The 17,103-nt window shown below is 39.1% G+C and overlaps 1 protein-coding gene across 1 annotated transcript in view; it reads left to right on the top strand.

Moving 5' to 3' along the window:
• The window catches only part of gpc3 (glypican 3), a 195,639-nt gene extending 185,686 nt beyond the window's left edge, over positions 1-9,953 (top strand). The window contains exon 8 of the mRNA XM_062999806.1: positions 9,778-9,953. Coding sequence (XP_062855876.1) covers positions 9,778-9,953 — 176 coding nt within the window. The remainder of the gene's footprint in view (positions 1-9,777) is intronic.
• Positions 9,954-17,103: the final 7,150 nt, after the last annotated feature.

Below are 17,103 nucleotides of genomic sequence, written 5' to 3'. Positions count from 1 at the left end.
CTTTATCTAAAGCGACTTACACTACTGTGACAGTATACAGTCTAAGCAATTGAGGGTTAAGGGCCTTGCTAAATGGTCCAACAGCAGCAACCTAGTAGTGGTGGGGCTTAAACCAGTGACCTTTTGATTGCTAGGCCATTATTTTAACTGCTAGGCTACAACGTCCCGTAAAAGCAGTTCAGAACTTCTTAAAGGTTTGACTTTTTCTTTTTTTAGGGATGAGAAAAGTACCAAAATGAGTAGAAACTAACACAGGCTTATAGTACATTAGGAAGTTCCTCTTTTGTGTTGAGGCTTTCTTTGTGTTACCGCTCAAACACTCTCGGTGACTCTCACCTGACACACAAAAAATAATTCTGACTAGCTTACAAAGGCTTACAACTTTACAAGCAAACAAAAGAGTCTCCTTTCCACTAACCCTACAGTAGTTTTATTCTAGCGGCCTATTTTCTCCGCTGTAAGGGTAAACCATAAACCTGATGAATCTGTTGCTTTCTGTTTGTGTTTTATCCAGTGCACTTCTAGCTTTGAGCCAGATATGTTCACCATGGACAATCAATGGCTGCCTTTTGACCTTTCACCCTGTGTGGTAACCAGAGCTGAAATTCTGTGATAACGCCAGCCAGGCCATGATGGCGTGGTGCTGACCTTAGGGGGCCATCTAGTAGAAAATTGATAGCCATGGTGGGGGGTTGAAGACCATCTATGAACCAGGAGGACACTGCAGGAAATACTGGTATGTTTTCTACAGGCAGTAATAGTGTGTGAGGTTTAAACCCAGGTCCCCAGGACCTTCATGCTGTGCAACAATTACACTACCTGCTGTGCTATTGCCCCCTATTCACTGTTGGTTTTATTAATTTTAAGTTTTGTGTTTTGTTTTTGGCTTTTAGTGTCTTTTAGTCATATCATATTGCACTTGTGCTCCTGAATACAGTGCAAGCAAGTGTGGGTGAAGGGCCTTGTTCAAGGGCCCAACAGTGTCAACTTGGCAACTTAAACCAGCAGACATTGGATTTCTAGGCCCGTACTGAGCGCTGAGGTAACACTGCCCCTACACTGGGTCGGTTCGCAAACCTAATGAGCTAGTGATCTACATAGACGCATTTTACTTCATCCTACACATGCTCCCGAGAAGAAGTCTGTCAAAATTCCTAGATACCTAAAAATGTTGCCTTATGAGGTGCCTTATTTTGAAGCGATAAACTGCCTAAATAACAAGGGAGCATCCAATGCTTCCTTAGCAGTGACGGCAATCCCAGCATTCAGCTTGGCAGATTTGAGTTCTTCTCAAGTGTAAGTAAATTGTTAATGATTTTTAATTTATATGAAGGTGCAGAAGTGTCATTTATCTGCACATTTGGGTTTGTCGATGACAGTTTAACCGTTTTCAGTACACAGAGGGAGATGTTAGCTGGCATAGTAGCGGGTTGTTCTGCCTTAGAACATTGGTTTAAATGGCCTGAGGCTAACTGCGTTAGCTTAGTAAGCAAAACTGTGGTGACATAATCACGGTAATCGCAGTAATGTGTAAGTGTGAATAACCTGCTTTATGAGTTCGATGTCTTATTAGTATCCTCTCTATGCACGGTGGCTAAGTGGGTAGCACTGTCGCCTCACAGCAAGAAGGTCCTGGGTTCGATCCCCAGGTGGGGCGGTCCGGGTCCTTTCTGTGTGGAGTTTGAATGCTCTCCCCGTGTCCGCGTGGGTTTCCTCCGGGTGCTCCGGTTTCCTCCCACAGTCCAAAGACATGCAAGTGAGGTGAATTAGAGATACAAAGTTGTCCATGACTGTGTTCGATATAAACATGAACTGATGAACCTTGTGTAATGAGTAACTACCGTTCCTGTCATGAATGTAACCAAAGTGTAAAACATCACATTAAAATACTAATAAAACAAACAAACAAACTTAACCAGCTGCCAAAATAGGCAGCAAGGCAGCTCACTAGTTTTCGAACAGACCCACTCTCTTATGAGCTAGCACACACAAATGCCCTCTTGTAACCAGTCTGATAGGAACACAGTAGGCTCACTGAACCAACCCCACCTTGGATTACTATTTATTTTACATAATTTCCAACCTCAGGTTTCTCTAGGGTACCCTGGCTTTCCCCTAACTCTCCAAAACAGGCCAGTAGATTGATCGGCTGTTCTAAATTGCCTTGAGGTGTAAATAAATGTGTAATGCTCACCGGTACCCTGATAAAGTGATTGAGAATGATTGAATAAATCATTATAGGTATCTAAATAATCAATGCTTAAAACGGCATGTTAAAAATCTGGAGTTATTTAAGATTTTTGTTCAAACACTAGTTTGGGTTTTCTGGGGGGGGGGGGGGGGGGGGGGGGGGGGGGGGGGGGGTAAAACAGTACATGATTTCTCAGATCTACTCAATACTTTTTTTTTCATATATCTAGTATTTTTACAGAAACCTTGAGAAAGAAAAAAAGAAAGCTTAAGCCATGTCCCTGGACTCACACACTCACATGGTTACAATTCCATATAATTAGTCCCAGTGTTGAGAAGCAAGGACCCAGCAGTCTTTCAATAATGCTCACTCCCTGTTGGCTTGCTCTGAAAACCAGCAGCACAAGACCTTTTTATACACTATATGTGAGGAGTGTTTAACATCAGTAGTTACCCACCCCTATTTCCCCCCTTTTTTTGTTCAGCAAATCTATCTGAAAGCCAAGATTTTTACGTGTTGATTCACTGGCTTTTGGAGCTCACCACACTTTCTCTGCTATAGACTGAACAATGCTTTCACACACTTGCATGCATGACTTGCTGGTTATTCACTTTTCTCGACCAGGGCGTAGTGTATAAAAAAGCCATATCGAATTGCACCTCTGCTTTAATTGGAGTGGCGGTACAGTGTGCCGTTGTCACGATGACAAATCGGCCTTTGAGTCTAGATGTGCGCCCTGACTGCTGCCCTGGCCGTAGATGCCGGCGAAGAAAAAGTTAATTGTCCCCTGGCTCACATTCAAGAGCTGTCGTAACTGAAAAGAAATTTCAAGGAGTGTTCAGCGCCCAAGCTTTATTTGTTCACCTCCTTCAACTCTTTTAAAGGTGGCAGCACTAAAATGGGCCCCTGGGCATTTAAACACCCCCAAGATCAGGCCTCCCTCTCTCTGCCTTTTCTGCACCCTGCCTGGTTTCCACTGCCAGCCAGTCCTAACACACGGAATTCAGTAAGGCACAAGCGTTTTTTGCCTACAGCTGCTGGTGCAAATCTTGGACTTCCTCCCTATGGGATGATAACTTCAGAATGCTATACAAGTTTCATGCAGTCCTGGTATTTGTGACAGGACTTTTCATTATCTACAAGTCCAGCACAGAACAGCGTGGGTTAAATAGTTTGCTTGGCTCGTACATGTGTTGGTCTCAAAAAGCCAGACATGATCTCATAATGAGAATATAAGTCTAGAGAGCCACATGAAGGAATGTAAAATAGAGTGGACATGGGATGGTAAAAAGTGTTTAAGTTATATAAGCATCTCAGCATATGTGAAGACTGAGTTTAAATAAACTCTGTGTCCCAAAGTACATACTGTTGTACTAAATGCTACACCAAATCAGTACTTTGCTAGTGGTATGATGACATACTTTGCCATTTATAATGTGGGACTAATCCAGAAATTGTTTAGAATGTCCGACAAGAGGCCCAGGGATACCATCCAAGTGCTCTCAGACCAATAAAAGAAACTCGCAGTCACTCAATAAGTACAGAAGTACCTCAGAGCAGCAGGAACAACAGTTATACAGAGTATCCTGAGCAGGGCCGTGGTGGGTCTGGCTTCCATGGAATCCCTGGGCACAACACACTCCGAACTGGACACCAATCCATCACAGGGCACTGGTGACACTTTTTCTTCAGACACAGCCAATCATGTCTGTATGTAGACGCCCAACCGGCCGTAGCACCGCTGGGGATTACTGCCCTACCTGAACACACCGTATATTATTATGAATATGCAATTTGGAAAGACTCCTTTGTCCTCTTGACATCCCACCCCATACTGCAGCTCACTTTTGTGTGAGTATTGACGAGTGGAATTACAGTGTCTGGCTAACCTCAGTATTTTATTTAATAGTACCCAAACCTGTCCAAATATATTCACATTTACACATGTAGCAGACATATTCTGAGCAACAGATGCTTGACATAAAACACAACACCCAACATTTTTGGCTGTTTCACATTCACCTCTACTTATACAAAATAATATGTCACAGTAGTGCAGTTAAGTTAGCGATAGTAGTATTTTGATATGTTATGTTGTACACTTAAAGCAATTTCATGCCCTGTCTTCAGCTCAGCACTGGCCAAGATATTTGGCCGGCTACACAACTGCTAGATTGTTCACAGGTGTGAATGAGATTTTAGCATTAAAATCACAATTTGCATCCTTTAAGTTATTCAGCTATTAGTAACCCTTGATTAAATGTCTGTTTTACCACTGCTTTATCCTATTCAGGGTCACAGTGGGTCACATTCTATGGGTAAAAGGCAGGACACCACAACCAGGTCTCCAGTCTATCACAGGGAAAACGCACACACACACACACACTCACCTAGGGGGGTTGAGTATCTCCAATTAACCTGACTGCATGTATTTGGAGGGGCGGCATGGTGGCCGAGTGGGTAGCACTGCTGCCTCACAGCAAGAAGGTCCTGGGTTCAATCCCCAGGCGGGGCGGTCCGGGTCCTTTCTGTGCAGAGTTTGCATGTTCTCCCCGTGTCCACGTGGGTTTCCTCCGGGTGCTCCGGTTTCCTCCCACAGTCCAAAGACATGCAAGTGAGGTGAACTGAAGACACTAACCTTGTTTGATATAACCTTGTGAATTGTTGAACCATGTGTAATGAGTAACTACCATTCCTGTCATGAATGTAACCAAAAGTGTAAAACATGACGTTAAAATCCTAATAAACAAACAAACAAGCGAACATGAATTTGGACTCTGGGAGGAAATCCACACAGACACAGGGAGAACATGCAATCTCCACACAGAAAGGACCAGGACCATTCCACCTGGGAATGAACCCAGGACCTTCTTGCTGTTCTTGCCACCGTGCCGCCAATTAGTAACCAAAAAAGTCCAAATATTGTATTACATTTACATTAAAAATAACTATAACTATTATTAAATTAAATTATTATTATTAAATTGTTATTATTATTAAATTAAATTAACTATAACACATTGTCCTCAGGATTCGACTGTGATGTCACACTAGAGCTGAAATCTCATGCTTTTTTGGAAGTAATCAGTCTTTTATTTTAAATTGGTTATAGAAAAATATACAAGTATGAATACAGAAGAACAGAATCAAACACTGCTTGGCAATCAGTCATTTGAAAGTAGAGGGTAACTTTAATTGGCCTCTGATTCTTGAGCGGTAGAATGTTTATTTTGTGGTTTTCTTGTGTCTAGTGTGGTTGTGTAGTCTGGTGCAGTGGATTGTTGATTGCAGCTATCAAAGGAAAGTTTTGTTTAAATTGCGCTGCTGTGGTAGAAGGTGCAGATGTTACAGTGTATACACACACGCTGGGTTCTGCAGAATGTTTTAAAACTGTATTCTGGGAATAGTGGTAGCCTAGTGTGTAGAGCTTTGGGCTATTAACAGAAAGGTTAAGAGTTCAAATCTCAGCTCTGCCATTCAGCCACTTTTGGGCTCTTGAGCAAGGCCCCTAATCCTCTCTGCTCCAGGTGTACCGTACAATAGACCCTGCGCTCTGAGCCCAGCTTCCAAATGAGCAGGGATACACACAAAAAAAGAATTTTGTACACCTGTAAATGTATATATCACAAATAAAGGCATTCTGTTCTATTATTCATGACTAAATATGTGTTTCAAATGTATTTAGTAACATATTGCATTAAAATCAATGGTATTTTTTACAATACATTTAGAAAAGAAAGATATCAAGCGAAGATGTCACTATGGCTTAGCTGGTAATGGGTCCCACACAGGAACATGGGTCGTGAAGACCTAAAGTCAATCCTTACCCTTCAGTCATTGTCTGTGAAGAGCTGCGCTCTCTATGTCCACATGGGTGTCCTCCAGACACTCTGGTTTCTTTCGACCTTCCTAAAGGTAGATTGGCTGTTCTACATTGTTCCAATGTATGAGTAAATAAAAGTATGAGGTGCCTTTCCATGGATTGACACCCTTGTGTTGTTGGGTGGCACATTTTATTATAATTCTTACTCATTTTCAATGCTTACGTTTATATTTTTTCTGTTTCCATATCTCATCATTTCCAGCTGCTTATTACAATTCCTCTACCAATTGCACCACCCCCATGCAGACCAAGGAGAGCCGCAGACTTGCACCTGCCCACTCTGACATTTGTGCAGTCACCTGCTGCTTCTTTTCATCAGCCAGCAGGTGATTATCACAAGCCATTTAGCATATAAAGAGTCATGATACGCCCTATATATATATATATATATTCAATTCTACACATATTGACACGTTGACCAGACACCAGAGAAAAAAACAGCCCTTCCATCCAACCTTTCCTTTTTCAGACATTGGTAACTGACTATCTTGAATGAGTGGTAGCTCCACTATGGTAAGCTAGCATTTTAGACCAGCTGAGGGCCAAACTGAGGGCCAAACCTGTTATTATTTTAACAAGTATTTTATATAGTTTGAGTGAGGCATCATTCAGTGCCCTATACAATAAACTTTGTTAGGATCGGGCCTGGCATTATCTTTTTAGACATAATACATTGCATTTTTCATTATGATTACAAATACATTTGTGTATTTACTTGCAAAACAAGAACTATAAAATGAATAGATTTGACTGCTTTAAGATCAAGTGATGAAATACAGGTAGGGTGGGGTGGTAGGGGTATGAAAAATTGTATTTTACAGTATCTGTAAATCTATTAAATGACATTTAATCCTATAGCTGTAATGCTAGTGTCATTCATTTCTAATAACCTTCAAGATCTTGTGGAAGTTGTTGTTCACAATTCTGTATTATATTTCAGGTTATAGCATAATGTCTGCTCTATTTTGTGGTGTTTTTTCCTCCACCTCATCTGTTATTTGACTATAACAGGGCACTTGTGTTGCACCTGGACATATTAAAGTAGCATAACAATAAAGCTACAATTACACCAGTGATTTGCTGTCTGAATCTGTGTGAGGAAGACTGTAGGTGTGATAGACTTCATGTATTCACACAGTGTCTGCAATGCAACAACAATTGATAGCATCAAAGAACATAAAGGTTTGCTATCAAAAGCCTGAGGTGATGTCAGAGTTTGTTTGTTTGAGGAAACCCACGCAGACACAGGGAGAACATGCAAACTCCACACAGAAAGGACCAGGACCGCCCCACCTTGGGATTGAACCCAGGACCTTCTTGCTGTGAGGCGACAGTGCTACCCACTTAGCCACTGTGCCGCCCTGACGTCAGAGTAACAATGTAGCCCTTTTAAAATTTCTTACTTTGATTAAAGCTTGTGCTCATGTTGTGTCACTGTCACACTTGAGCCTCTGTGCTCTGAGGAACTGTGTGTGCCAGTCACACTAATTTTCCATGCACACTAGCAGCAGTAGTTTTTACCCTTTTTACTAGTGCCCAAGGTTATCAATGATTACATACATTTACAAGTAAGGTTGCCAGATTTAGGCTGGCAAAACTAGTCATGTGATGAGATGTGTCTTGATTTCTTTACTTGCTTTCTTCCCCAATCCTCACCATAACAGCCCAGCTGTGCTATTTTGAGACTATGCATTTACACTTTAGCAAATTATGTCTCTCTAATTATACTTTTGTCTTAGTAATGCCAAATACTAATAAGTTTGTGTATTTTTTAAAGATTGAAATAACATTTCATTGACATATCTACACTGATTTTGTGATTTTGTGGTTTCTAATTTTAAAATTGTATTTAAAATTGTATTCGGTTCATGTAAATGGAAGTATTTGAAGCATATTCTACTAAATGTTCTCAAAGCTGATCATGATCATAACCACTGTATAACTGTACAGTTTTGTTGTATAACACTGCATAAAGCAGCTGTTTTCTTTATACAAACCCTATTTACAGAAAAGCTTGGGCATTTTGTAAAATCCAGTAACAGCAAGATTCTGTCATTGGTTTATTCTTTTGATATTTTCTTTTATTTACAGTTTTTCCACAGTAAGCCGGGTAAGGTTTTTTGAAAATAACATGTACTTTCAACTGGAAATACACTCAGAAGTCCTTTTTTCCATTTCTTATAAGCTAGTATTCTAATAAATCTACATTACTAAGATTTTTGGGTGCATCTGGTTTGCATTTTTCAGACTGCCTCACCAGCCCAATCACCTAGAGGCATCTTTTGCCTTCATGAACTGTAACATAAACCAGCCTATACATGCTGCTGTCAAAGTAAAAAGCGCTTTGAGTAAGCCCAAGTAATTGTGGTACTAATCACATTAGAAAGTGGAATTTTTTTTTAAACCAATGATGATGTAAATCTTACGTGACTGTATGCAGTGTCACCTGAGTTCTAACAGTTTGTATTTCTTGGCAGACTCTTTTTAGTGGCTCTTTCATCATTGAAAGCTGAGAGTTGGGATATCTGCATGACTCTAGCAAAGATTACTACTATACTACACTATACCTGTACCTTTTTATTAAATGCAGTATAACTAGACCTACATATTTAGAAGTTTTTATACCATCAAATTAATAATATATGTATACATCAGTTGTAATCTATGAGGGATCTTCAAAAAATGTCTGCATTTTTATATTTTGGTTGGAAACTGTGAGGGTGGGAGGAGTAGTAATTGGTCATGTCTAAGAGACTGAGAGAGAGCTTATAGTCCGGATTTAGTGCCATCTGATTTCCACCTTTTTGGGCAGTCAAAGAAGCTTTAAGGGGAAGAAGATTTTCATGTGATAATGCATCAGTGGCTACACGCTCAACCAAAAACATTTTTGCTGATGGCATTAAAAAAGTTGGTATGATGCTGGGAAAAATTTATCGGAAGGTGAATATGTAGAAAAGGGATGTCATTTGTTTTTGAAATTCCTAATAAATAGAGTTTGCAACCTGGGTTTGATTTTCTTCTATGGTCACATATGGTTACCCCAATGTCTGTGTGGATTTCCTCCCGGTACTCAGTACTCCAACCCTAAGGGCGCATTCACATGAGAAGCGTTTTGCGCTTTGGTCACCACAAACCTCGCTGTCACTTTGCTCAGCGCTTGACTTGAGCGGTGCGGTAAAACGTCATCAAAGTGCGAATATGAGACCAATATGCATTTGTGTGGAATAACCATCAAATTCACTCTGAAAGCTCCACATGTATCTGTGTTTAGTTGGATTTTCCTCCTGTTTTACTTTTAAACTTGTGACAAAGGGACACTAAACCTCTTTTAATTATTACCGGTCATAAGTTCTCTCCACTAATGGAAATCCTCGATTGTTGTTTAAATACAATAAGTCACATTAAGTTTTGTTCACGTTAAGCATTGTTTGGGTCTGGGTCAAAGTTCAATCAGGTGAACTTTGAATGCTGCAGCAAAAAACGTGGCAAAAGTGCGTCACACTCCATAGGAAGCAATATCACATCCGGCACAAAAGCGGTTTTGCCACTTCTCATGTGACTGCGCCCTAACCCTGACAAAGTGTCTAGTAAAAATCAGTGAATAAATATCTGCTGTTGATATCAAACACTGTGTTTTCTTTTTTTATTTCCCAAAAACAGGCATTGTAACAACACTGACAGTTCTCTCATATTTCTTTTTCAGATCTGGCAGATAATTTGGCGATGGACGACTTGACCTTTCACGAGCTGCTCCTGACCCCAAGACTTGCTGCAGACACACACAACATAGCATCTGTACCTGGAGCTGCACAGCGCTTTTCCATTTCTGTCCGTATCTTCTTGCTGTCTATTATTCTGTTTCTGTCTGGACTTCAGTGAACCTGTTGATCTGTTATATGCATCCTCCCGTCTGAAATTTCTCTTCATCTGCTTCTGACTCTCCTTCAATCTGGTCGGGCCAGTGATTTAAAACGGACACCACAGCTGCCCCTTTGTACATACTGTTTCTTGTAAGATGATCCAGACCGAGGACAGAGGACCCTTTCTCTTTCTGTCTGCTCTATCTCCACTCTTACTTAATTAACATCTTTTTTTTCCACTTCAGGACATGTTTAGTTGCATAACCATTACTCCCCCAGAGCATGTTAAATTCTCAGCATATTTGAACTGTACCCCTGTGTGCTTGATCTCACGTTGCACTTACCTGTTTTACATGCCACATAATTTCCTTCTGAAGTTTTACACAGTCTTCTACACAAAGACTAGAGCTTCCTGTAGGCAATGGACCTAACCCTCTTTTTTTCTTCGAGAGGTCATGCTTTTATGATTTAATGGACTTTTTTAAGGAGTTAGAACTCTGACTAATTGGGTCTGAGAAAATATAGTGCTTTTTTTTTAGTGGATGCGGAGTCTGTCTGAATTCTGGACGCTCTTTAAGTAGAGACACACCAACACAAATACACACTGCATTGCTGTGCACTTCTGCCACTCATTTCCTTTGCAGTAAATGATCCTTGCAGGAGATCAAGGGATTGGTGTGTCGTTGTGAAACCCTCTCGCTGCAGGGTGATGCCCAGCTGCTTTTCATTTGCAAAGATAACATTTTATTAGAATGGTAAATTTCCCTTTCACAATTGTGCTGCCTTTTTTATCCTCGAATTTTTTTTCAAATTTCACACTTTAGTCTTCAAAGTGGCAGGCTGTACCATACTGATCGTGTTTACATACCCTCTAATAATCGAATTGTGATTGAGTTTTGCAGTTGTCTGATTATTGACGTGTTCATGTAAACAACATACTTTGATATCTGAAATCACAGCAAGGCTGTTACTGGATTTAAACAACAAAACTGCAATAAATCCACTTGGATTTTAGCACAATAATGTGTTTAATGCATTTATACCCTTAATTAGAAATCTTTTGTACAGCCCCAGTTTCAAAATATTTGATGGCTGCAACATCTTCCAGAGCAAAAAGTAATCTGGAACACATTTTCTATGGAAGACAGGTTTGGACTGCAGACAGGCTAGTCTAGCACCTGCACTCATATACAAAGCCACACTTCAGTAACATGGGCATAATGTGGCTTAGTATTGCTATGTGGAAACAAGCAAGGACATCCCCAAAAAAGACACTGTTCCAACTTTTTTTTGTGGAATGTGTTGCAGGCATCAAATTAGAAATAAGCCTAGATTTACAAAAAAAGTTGAAAGCTGAAACATTCAATCTTTTTGTTTTTAATTAAAAACAGTTTACAAATGAAACACTTTCTATCTTTATTTGCATTTTAAATTGTATTTCAATACATATTCAGAAAGAACACAAATTTACTATAGTGTATTACCAATGGTGTCACTGTGGTGTTTACCTAATGTTTAGTGCACAGCAATTTTGAACAGTTTTTACATGTAAGTATTTAATTTCATTAACCTCAGAGATTTCACAGATTTTCTATTCAGATTTCTCAGTCAGACATACAGGGGTTGGACAAAATAACTGAAACACATGTCATTTTAGTGTGGTAGGTTTCATGGCTAAATTGGACCAGTCTGGTGGCCAATCTTCATTAATTGCACATTGCACCAGTAAGAGCAGAGTGTGAAGGTTCAATTAGCAGGGTAAGAGCACAGTTTTGCTCAAAATATTGCAATGCACACAACATTATGGGTGACATACCAGAGTTCAAAAGAGGACAAATTGTTGGTGCACGTCTTGCTGGCGCATCTGTGACCAAGACAGCAAGTCTTTGTGATGTATCAAGAGCCACGGTATCCAGGGTAATGTCAGCATACCACCAAGAAGGACAAACCACATCCAACAGGATTAACTGTGGACGCAAGAGGAAGCTGTCTGAAAGGGATGTTCGGGTGCTAACCCGGATTGTATCCAAAAAACATAAAACCACGGCTGCCCAAATCACGGCAGAATTAAATGTGCACCTCAACTCTCCTGTTTCCACCAGAACTGTCCGTCGGGAGCTCCACAGGGTCAATATACACGGCCGGGCTGCTATAGCCAAACCTTTGGTCACTCGTGCCGATGCCAAACGTCGGTTTCAATGGTGCAAGGAGCGCAAATCTTGGGCTGTGGACAATGTGAAACATGTATTGTTCTCTGATGAGTCCACCTTTACTGTTTTCCCCACATCCGGGAGAGTTACGGTGTGGAGAAGCCCCAAAGAAGCGTACCACCCAGACTGTTGCATGCCCAGAGTGAAGCATGGGGGTGGATCAGTGATGGTTTGGGCTGCCATATCATGGCATTCCCTTGGCCCAATACTTGTGCTAGATGGGCGCGTCACTGCCAAGGACTACCGAACCATTCTGGAGGACCATGTGCATCCAATGGCGGTGCCGTGTATCAGGATGACAATGCACCAATACACACAGCAAGACTGGTGAAAGATTGGTTTGATGAACATGAAAGTGAAGTTGAACATCTCCCATGGCCTGCACAGTCACCAGATCTAAATATTATTGAGCCACTTTGGGGTGTTTTGGAGAAGCGAGTCAGAAAACGTTTTCCTCCACCAACATCACGTAGTGACCTGGCCACTATCCTGCAAGAAGAATGGCTTAAAATCCCTCTGACCACTGTGCAGGACTTGTATATGTCATTTCCAACACGAATTGACGCTGTATTGGCCGCAAAAGGAGGCCCTACACCATACTAATAAATTATTGTGGTCTAAAACCAGGTGTTTCAGTTATTTTGTCCAACCCCTGTATATGTCATGTCATTCATTTTATATAAATATTGTGGTTATTATAACAATCTGACAATAAACACAAAATAATACATTAACATAGATTTGCGGTTGAAAATGTATAATTGTATTTAATTTATATATTTATATAATTTATATAGGCAAGGCAAGTTTATTTGTGTAGCACCTATCACACACAGTGGCAATTCAAAGGGCTTTACATAAGAAAAATTTTAAAGCATTAAAACAATTAAAAGAACACGAAATTAAAACCAGACAAATAAAGTGATTTACATGAAGAATAAAAAAAAATAAGAACATGAAAAACTAAAAATAAAAGATAAAGTAAATTAGCTTTTAAAAAGTGCAATAAGAAACATAAAAATCCAGGTTTTAAAATAAACTTAAAGTGCAATACTATTAAAGTGCAAAATTCTAAGCTCAATCATAGGCACAAGAACAGAGGAAAGTTTGTAACCTGGATTTAAACATTTCTACATTTGGGGCACATTTAACTCCTGGCAGTCTGTTCCAGTTATATGCAGCGTAACAGCTAAATGCTGCTTCACCATGTTAAGTTTGGACTCTGGGCTCAACTAGCTTACCTCAGTCCATGGATCTAAGAGATCTACTTTTATATTCTCTAAACATATCTGAGGTACATCCTGGGTCGAATCCATTCAGTGATTTATAGACTAGTAGCGGCATATTCATAATCTGTCATTTATAATGTATAGATTATATACATATATAATTTATATTTATATTCCTTCTTATTCATTGTTACTGATTATGATCGACTATATCTGGAGAGGTCTCAGTACAGATCTCAGAAAGTCAGAAATGTCTCTTTTCAAGAAATTTCAGATCCAGATATCATCTGTACAAACAGCTGCCTTCAAATAAAAATACGTTAAACAGTGGTTTTATAAATGCTTAAATTATATTTTTTTCAATATTTACATTTTTTTTTTAATTTAAAATTAGAAATGAATTTTCAGAAATATTTAAGTGATCCTGTTATATCTGTATAATTACCTTATAATAAAAAATACAATATAAGCATATATTGGCAGAATACATGGCACTGAAGTATAAAACGTCTTACTGCATTCTCATCTTTTAATTGCATTTAATTTCGAGTAAACCCCAACTTCAGAAATGACATCAGAAAAAATAAAGGCAAAGCATTGATTACCATTCATCGTACATTAATTTTCTAACTGCTTGTCAGTCTGTAGTGAATTGTATTAATAAGTACTTAAACACATGACATGTTTATATTACAGTTGATTGCATAGTAGTGGAGAATCTGTGGGTATTTAAACCAGTTTTGATTCCAGTGATGAGCTCAGACGTTTTTTCTTCCTTTGGCTGGTCAGTATTTGTGATTTATGGAGGCATGTCAAGTATGTGGTGACAGTGTGTGTAACATCCAAACTTGAACACGAGTATTTTTAACACTTGCATGCTTGTTCTGGACCAAAGTCCATTTGGTTTGTTATATTTGGTAAGTGGCCGCTTGGGTGGTGCAGGGGTTTATTATGCTAGCTATGCTATGCTATATTATGCTAGCTCACTACAGCTAGGATTTTGGGTTTGAATACCCAGTGGTGCTATCAGTCGGTCGGGCATTTGTATACCTAGAGCTTAGGTCCCACAATGGATTATTGTCCTGCTGCATTGTGCCCAGTGATTCTGGGAAATCCCGACCCACCTCAGACTGACCAGGATAAAGCAGAGGTTAAGTGAGGAAAGTGAGGTTAAGGATAGACCTTGCATATAGACCACACATTGTATAAAATCAGTCTGTTTAGAGACTGGGTAAACTACTTTAAGTGTCAGCTCATTTTAGCCACGACTGGTCAGGCGGTTAATATTGTTATTAATATTAATATTGATTTGTTAATATGTTGTAACAATGAGTAGATAAGAATAATTCAGTAATAAATTACTTCTAAAACTACAGGGTGAGTAAAGGTACTATTCCATGTGTAGTAAATGTAATTCTGTTTTTCTTTAATTACCTCAAACTGTTCCTCACCAGTGTAAACATAAAATACAAAGTCATGTGACACCTTTTAAACAATTATGTTATGCAATGACCGGCCTCTACAGTGGATTACTTTCACACATGGTGTGGTCCACACCCAAACTTACACAAAATAAATGCCAGACCCTAATTTAAGTGTACTGTTCTTAAAACACAAAATTACATTTGGAACAAAGTTGTAAGTGTTAAAACACTTTGAGTTGGTCCCTGGCTTTGCAATAACATCCAGTTTTAGCTGTTTTCATATAAATTAAAGTTTTGCTGGTAATTGAATGTGGTTTTAAGAGTTGTTTTCTTCTTAGCTGATGAGTTAGACACAATTGGTCATTATGAAGTTACTCCCCAGCTGAAAGATCTTATTCTGATAACCAGTGTTACATCTGTATGACAACAATGCAGATTACATTAACCACAAAAGCACATAAACAGTGATGTGATTCCATCTATTAATGCATTTTGTCATACTAGACAAAACTTTCATGACAGAACATACATTAAATAAAAGATGAAATTACAAGGATGTTAAAGGGGCATTCAGTTTATTTAAGGCACAAAGTGATCCAACAACCATATTAATCTTGATATAAAAAATCTGGTATACAGACAAGTGTCTTGCAAATGCGGTATTTCACAGTAAACAAATAAATTATTGGTAGTAGTGTGATGGTTCGGGCGTGCTGTGTTGTGTCAGGTCCTGAAAGAAAAATTGTAAATTTCACTCTTTCTTTAGGACATTGTAAGGTCATGTGTCTGTGAGCTGAAACTGAGATTTAATTGGAATTTGCAGCAGGACATTTATACTTTATTCTACAACAGCAAGTGAATATATTAAAAGATGAACAGATTAAACTGAATGAACAGAATTTAGGGTTTTAAATAGACTAGTCATTGACCGATGGAGAACTGAAACAAGCAGCAAGACTAAAACAAATGTGAGAACCCAGCAGTTGAGTGGGCTACAATTTCTCATAATTGAAGGGCTAAAATAATAATAAAAAAATAATTTATTAAATAATAATGAAATAAAAAAGGTTTACATAAAGATGGTACTAATATTTTAACAGAGGTGATAACCCCAGGTCTAACGCTTAAAAAAAATAACATTTTACAAACTTTGTTGTGTCCCAGTTTTTAATGTTTTGTTTTGTGCTCTTAAATCATTAGATTTGACAAACAGGCAACAACAGACACAATCAGAAATTGTACATAATCAAAATGCAGTCACATTTATCACTCATTTAATCTGTGCTAAAGTGCCAGACACTTCTACAAAGCCTGATACCTAAAGCAGCAAACAAACCTCATTTTGCATAAATGTTTACCTTTTAATCCCCCCACTAACGCATTTAGCAGTCTCTTTCCTTCTACCTAACTAATCTGGCCACCTAACTGACTGTAGGGCCACACAGCCGGTGACTATCATTTTTTTACACTTGCTCCTCATTCCCTTAAAGCCAGATAAAGCTGGCCTAATTCTAGCGGTGTCTTTCACAGGACTCATGCAGAACCTTTGGAATGGAAACGAGCGCCTGGTTATCAGACTTTAGCCAGCGGGGCTGTGGAGAGAGAGGCAGCTGCTGAGATGACCCCAACTCCTGCCTACACTCTGAATGTTAATGGAGATGGGAGAATGGGCAAACAGACCCATTGAAATGCGTAGGCTGAATGTTTTCTTAGGGTAATAATGTGGCAATACAAGGACGACCCAATTTTAGGGTCAACTGGTCCACATTATGTGGGGGTGAATAAAGGGACCGGGGGGACTCTGTGTGGACTGATTTATCTGAGAACACCAATTAGGGCTAATTTCTACAGATATTATCAGCTCATTGTGATCACTTCAATTTACAAGAATGATTCTTAAACATGTTGATGCATATATTACCTTATATATCAGAATTACATAAGTCATTTCACTTTTTTTGGGAGAAAAATCTACAAGGACAAAGAGGAGTATATAAGAGTTTTCCTTTTTTCTTATCGCACTCTCCGAGTTAAGGGCCTTGTTTTGTCCAGGGCCTTTGTTTAGTTCAGTACTTTAATCACAAAGCTACCACAAAAATGTGTCCAAATTTAAAGTGATGTTGAAGTGATAAATTCTTGAGATGTATCTAGATCTCAATTGGAGTCCACCTGTTGTAATTTGAACGAATTAGGCCGTTTGAAAAGGCGTAGAAGCCATTAAGTAAAGAGGTTTTTGTGGATCACTGGAATCAAACCGTAGCAGATCTTAGCAAGAATATAAAACAATATGTAAGGCTTTGAGTTTT

This window comes from Trichomycterus rosablanca, chromosome 8 (genome assembly GCF_030014385.1).
Source record: "Trichomycterus rosablanca isolate fTriRos1 chromosome 8, fTriRos1.hap1, whole genome shotgun sequence".
Lineage (NCBI taxonomy): Eukaryota > Metazoa > Chordata > Actinopteri > Siluriformes > Trichomycteridae > Trichomycterus > Trichomycterus rosablanca.
Note: the sequence above shows the minus strand (reverse complement) of the source record. Positions and strands in the feature narration are given on the sequence as shown.